Source organism: Mastacembelus armatus, chromosome 14, assembly GCF_900324485.2.
Source record: "Mastacembelus armatus chromosome 14, fMasArm1.2, whole genome shotgun sequence".
Classification (NCBI taxonomy): domain Eukaryota; kingdom Metazoa; phylum Chordata; class Actinopteri; order Synbranchiformes; family Mastacembelidae; genus Mastacembelus; species Mastacembelus armatus.
The window spans coordinates 18,264,802-18,270,974 of record NC_046646.1 but is presented as its reverse complement, the minus strand read 5'-3'; the positions used below and the strand labels follow the sequence as shown (position 1 = coordinate 18,270,974).

Below are 6,173 nucleotides of genomic sequence, written 5' to 3'. Positions count from 1 at the left end.
ATTTTCTGATGCAGTTTCAATAATCTCCATATGTCTCTCCAGAGGAATTAGAATATCCCAGCTCATCTACTTTCATCTATTATCAGAGAGAACACATAGATCTTGACTTGACTTGGATTAACAGATGATAATTCAGTAAAAAACTTAGGCATCTATGAAAATATTTACTGTTACAAATCACCTAAGGCTGTCAAATTATATGTATGTTTTTGCTTCAGAAACCATGGCATGACTGGAGTAAATAATACTGGGAAATCTGATCTAAATTTATCTCTTTAATTTGAGAAGCTACTGTGGTCAGCCTTTACTACTGTGTAAAACAAAATGAATAACACTGACACATAAAGGAAGACAACCGGTCATGTTCATATTCACAGCTACAGACAATATAGACTGATCAATTAACCTAAGCTGCATGTTTTTGGACTGGAGGAGGAAGCCAGAGTACCAAAAAACCCACAGAGAGACAGTGAGAACATGTAAACTCCACATAAAAAGGCCCTGGGTCAACCAGGATTCAAACCAGGAAACTTCTTGCTGTGAGGTAACGATGCTAACCACCTGTTGTAATGTAGGTTCAATAAAAACATACATTTATTTGAAAATTGAATCTCACTAGGCTGTGATGGACTGGTGACTTGTCCAGGGTGTACCTCTGCCTTATACCTAAAGAGAGCTGGGATAGGCTCCAGCAGATCCCTGTGACCCTGGTTAGGAATAAACGGGTATAGATAATAGATTGATGAATGATGAATGAATGATTCTGCAGCAGCTGGCAAGCAAGGAATACACAATTCATGAGTTTCTTAAGGAGCTGTAGCATTTATTATATGCACATTGATACTCTGCAAAATATTCTGATAATAAAAACATAAATCTGCATAAAGAAAGTTAACAATGGACATCATGTAATTAATCGTGATGAAATATTTAAATAGATTGACAGGACTTGTCTAAAGCCTTTGATGCTAAGGACCATGCCCTGTTATGGTAATGGTTGCTTCTTGAAAACATGTTTGATCAAGCAGCAGACTGCTTTAGTAATTATTGCTAGGGTAGGACTCCACATGTAAAAGCTAATTGGCTCTTTATAAACTTCATAAACATCAGTGTGCAATTAATGATGTACAATCTTTGCACATCCAACCCCAGACAAAACAAAGGTCATGTTACTTAATAAATGTAGAAAAAACTTTTTTACATTGTTGACACAGTGGCAACACAGGAGAACAAAAAATGTCATCACTTTCTGTGAAAAATGTGTTTCATGCCGCAACAGCTTGGAATAGTTTTCATGTGTAAATAAAGAAACTGGAAATGCTTTACCACTGGATAAAATATGTGGCAAAATACACTAATGGTCCCTCTCTATTCAAAGTCTCATTCACCTTCCATATATTTTCTCTTGTTTTTTAGGTCTGGCTTTGTTTCAACATATGTGTTAGATGAGGTATTGTCCTGTTTGAAACTTGTAATGTTGATAATCCAGCCAGGTCTTTCTTGAAAAAGAGATTGTTAATCTCAATAAGATATTACACAGGAAGTCCCCTTTTATACCATTAATATTAGTGTAGTACATTTTGTTAAAGTTACATTATGGGTTGATACATTTTTTCACATTGATGCTTTAACAGCCATGTTTAATATCTCTGAATATATTTTCTTTTTAGATTGTTATTTTATAATTTAATATGTGTTTAATATTTGCATCTCCAAGGTAAAGCATTATAGAACAACAGTAAATGATCAGCTTTGCAAAATATATCTAAGATGTGAAAACACATTCAGACAACTATGCCTATATTTTCATTGTAAAATAAGATATTTATACAAACTTACCACTTTGGAAATGTCAGCAGAGCAGTCATAAAGACGTCACCTTCTCAGACAAGATTATGTTACTCAGCCTATTGTTTTTCCAAAATTTCTTGATAGCGTTCAGCACTTCTTCTGACTTTAAAGAGTATATAATAGGATTTAGTAAAGCAGGTATGGTGTGTGTTAAAGCAGAGTTCATCATTCTGGCATTAGGATGAAGGTAGGAGGCCAGTCCAGCTATGTTGGTGCCCAGAAATGGTAGGAAAAAAAGAGCCACAAGAATTATGTGAGAAGTACAAGTTTTCAATGCTTTGAGTCTTTCCTCTCCTGATGCAATCCTGCTCAGTGCTATGGCAATGCAAATATATGTCAAGCATATTAATATGAGAGGAAAAGAGAAGACTGTTATGACAAAAATAAATATAAATATGTAATTTAATGACTTGTCAGGACAGGCCAGACGATATATTGGTCCATGATCACAGAAAAAGCTTTGTATCACCAAAGATCCACAGAAGGAGAGACGATCAAGTAGCCCAACCATGCATGATATTAGACTCAATAAAACAATCCATGCAAATAACAGCATTGCAGCAATAGCTGGTTTAGTCACAATACTATGGTACCTTAAAGGGAAGCAAATTGCTATAAATCTGTCATATGCCATAGTGACAAGTGTCCATGACTGCACACTTCCAAAGAATAAAACAAAGAACATATAACTTAAACAAGCCTCATAGACAATGTATCTGTTGTCAAACAAAAATGTGTCTAAGACTTTTGGGATGAGAGCAGTGCTCCCACACAAATCTGTCAAAGCCAGGTTGAACACAATCATGTATTTAGGAGTATGAAGAGTTTTGACCAGGAAAATCACTGACAGAAGAAGAACATTCCCAACAACAGTCATGATGTAGACAAAACACAGGAAGATATAAAAATACTCTTCATGAAGGACATTGTAAAATCCACTGAGATAAAATTCTGCTGGACGAACAAATGTGACATTAGATATGGTAGCAGCTGGGACCATTATGAATTTTCTTATCTTGATGAAAAAGGAGAAACTAAAACAATGTACTGTATACTAATGACATAGATAATTCATGCAAACTGCTGTAGCCAAACTCACCTCAGACAGTAACCAGTGTGCAGTTCCCTAAAGTGAGTTGTACTGTGAGAGACCTACTGTTTATATTTTGTCCTCTGTCATTGAGTCAGAAGAAATGAAGGTAGCTGTGTCACATGACCACAAATTACAAATTAGTCAATGTCATTATAGTCAGTGTGCTGAAACAACTAATTCAGTTAACTATTGTCACCATGGTATTGATACATGTGGAAACAGAAAATTAATTAGAACAAATGTCACAATTTATAAAGCACAATTAATGTTTTTAAAAAGGAGGTCAAATGAATTCAGAAGTTTTTAAAAATGTATCCATTATCTAATCCTTATTCTTCTTATCCAGGGTCATGGGGGAGCTTGAGCCAATCCCAGCTGACACTGCACAAAAACTTGGGTACACCCTGGACTGACACATAAATGGAGACAACCAGTCATGTTCACATTCACAGCTACAGACAATATAGATTGATCAGTTAACCTAAGCTGCATGTTTTTGGACTGAGTACCAAAAAACTCACAGAGAGACAGTTAGAACATCTAAACTCCACATAAAAAGGCCCTGGGTCAACCAGGGTTCAAACCAGGAAACTTTTGCTGTGAGGTAATGATGCTAACCACCTGTTGTAATGTATGTTTTTATTGAACCTACATTGATTTGAAAATTGAAACTCACCAATCTGTGATGGACTGGTGACCTATCCAGGGTGTACCTCTGCCTTGTACCTAAAGAGAGCTGGAATAGGCTCCAGCAGATCCCTGTGACCCTAATTAGGAATAAACAGGTATAGATAATGGATTGATGGATGATGAATGAATGATTGAGTGGTTAAAATTCAGAAAAGAATATGCAGACAAGCAGAACGCAAGTGGCGAAAAACTATAACCAAAAACTAAAAAATGCAAGGCAATCATTTTTCTCAGAGGTTATCAATAGAAACAGCAATAATGCCCGCACATTGTTTTCTGTTGTAGACAGACTCACAAACCCAGCACCCTCTCTTCCTTCTGAACTGCTGTCCAAAAAGTCATGCAATGATTTTGCAGCCTTTTTCACAGACAAAATATCAAAGATAAGACAAACTATCTCTAGCTGCAGTCCTAGGAACATGACAGTATCACCTGTGCCTCCTTGTTCTCCAGTGAATCTAGAACATTTTGATCTCCTTGATCACAGAGCTCTGGCAGAAACACTTCTACAATTAAAATCTACATCATGCTGCCTTGATATTTTACCAACAAATTTTTTTAAAAATGTTTTTAACAGCTTAGCTCCAGATGTATTGCAGATTGTCAATAGTTCTCTTCAGTCAGGGCAGTTTCCCCAGGCCTTAAAAACTGCTGTTATAAAACCTCTTCTTAAAAAGCCTAATCTAGATGCTTCAGCAGGAAGTAACTACAGGCCAATATCAAATCTTCCATTTCAGGGAAAAATAATTGAAAAAGTAGTTTCTCAACAAATTCACAGATTTATGGTGCAAAACAATCTTTTAAATGCTTTTCAGTCTGGATTTCGCGCACACCACAGCACTGAGACTGCACTTATTAAAATTTTAAATGATTAATGATGAATCCAAAACCTCTGTTTTAGTACTACTGGATCTCAGTGCTGCATTTGACACAGTTGATCATGATGTGCTGCTTGATAGACTAGAAGCGTGGGTGGGAGTTACTGGCTCAGTGTTAAATTGGCTAAAATCTTACTTACAAGATAGAGACTATTTTGTCTCACTTGGTAACTATGAGTCTGAGCGAACAAAAATGAAATGTGGGGTTCCTCAGGGGTCTATTCTTGGTCCTCTCTTATTCAGTATCTACATGCTGCCCCTTGCTCAGATTATGGAATACTACAACATTGACTACCATACCTACGCAGATGACACCCAACTTTATATATCAGTATCATCTCATAATTATAGTCCTCTAATTTCATTATGTGAGTGTATTAATCAAGTCAAAAAATGGATGCGCCAGAATTTTCTCCAGCTCAATACAGATAAGACAGAAGTGATTGTTTTTGGCCACAAAAATGAAAGGTCAAAGGTCATTGCTCACCTTGACTCCATGTCATTGAAAGCTACAAATCAAGCCAGAAACCTTGGTGTAATCATTGACTCAGACCTGAATTTTAACAACCACATAAAATCCATCACTAAATCTTCCTATTACCACCTGAAAAACATTCCTAGAATAAAAGGTTTTCTGTCTAAACAAGATGCAGAAAAACTTGTTCACGCATTTATTTTCAGTAGGTTAGATTATTGTAATGACTTGTTCACAGGTCTTAGCAAAAAGTCAATCAGGCAGCTGCAGCTAATCCAGAATGCTGCTGCCAGAGTCCTTACAAACACCAAACACTGGACCATATCACACCAGTTCTTAGATCACTACACTGGCTTCCCATTAGTCAAAGGATTGATTTTCAAATCTTATTGCTAGTTTATAAAGCACTAAATGGTTGTGGACCAAAATATATCCAAGATATATTGATTCCCTATCAGGTTTCCAGACCCCTCAGGTCATCTGGGACAGGTCTACTGTGTGTTCCCAGAACCAGAACCAAACAAAGTGAAGCAGCATTCAGTCACTATGCTCCTCACTTGTGGAACAAACTTCCTGAACACCTGAGGTCTGCTCAAACTGTCAGCTCATTCAAATCAGGACTGAAAACTCTGTTGTTTACTGCTGCCTTCGAATAATTGTTCATCCTTGTTTTCTTAATGTGCTTTTATGTTTTATTTTAATTTACTTTACTTGATTTAAATTTATTTTATGTTAAGTGTCTGTATTTTTAAATGCTCTTTTCAATGATTTTAATGTAATTATATACCTTGTAAAGCACTTTGAATTGCGTAGTGTATGAAAGGTGCTATACAAATAAATTTGCCTTTGCTTCTGCAGCAGCTGGCAAGCAAGGAATACACAATTCATGAGTTTCTTAAGGAGCTGTAGCATTTATTATATGCCCATTGATACTCTGCAAAATATTCTGATAATAAAAACATAAATCTGCCCATAGCGACTCTTCCGACAAGCAGTTTGTGGCACAATCGTGTCTCAGCTCCTTCCACTGCTGCTTCTGCTTTCCACTTCCTTCCTGTTCTCACTTCCACTCCTGCTACAGAAACCTTCAGGTCTGAATATTCCTGGTACTGCAGCACTTCTCTTGCTCACATCACCTTGAACTCCTCCTCAATAGATTTTAAGGGGAGTTTCAACTTGCAAGATT

At 36.6% G+C, this 6,173-nt stretch overlaps 1 protein-coding gene across 1 annotated transcript; it reads right to left on the bottom strand.

Annotated features, from left to right (window-relative positions):
- Positions 1-1,864: 1,864 nt before the first annotated feature.
- Positions 1,865-2,851, bottom strand: LOC113142558 (olfactory receptor 1-like). Its single transcript, XM_026327595.1, has one exon. It carries the CDS (start codon positions 2,849-2,851, stop codon positions 1,865-1,867), a length of 987 nt encoding a protein of 328 aa, XP_026183380.1.
- Between the last annotated feature and the right edge of the window lie 3,322 nt (positions 2,852-6,173).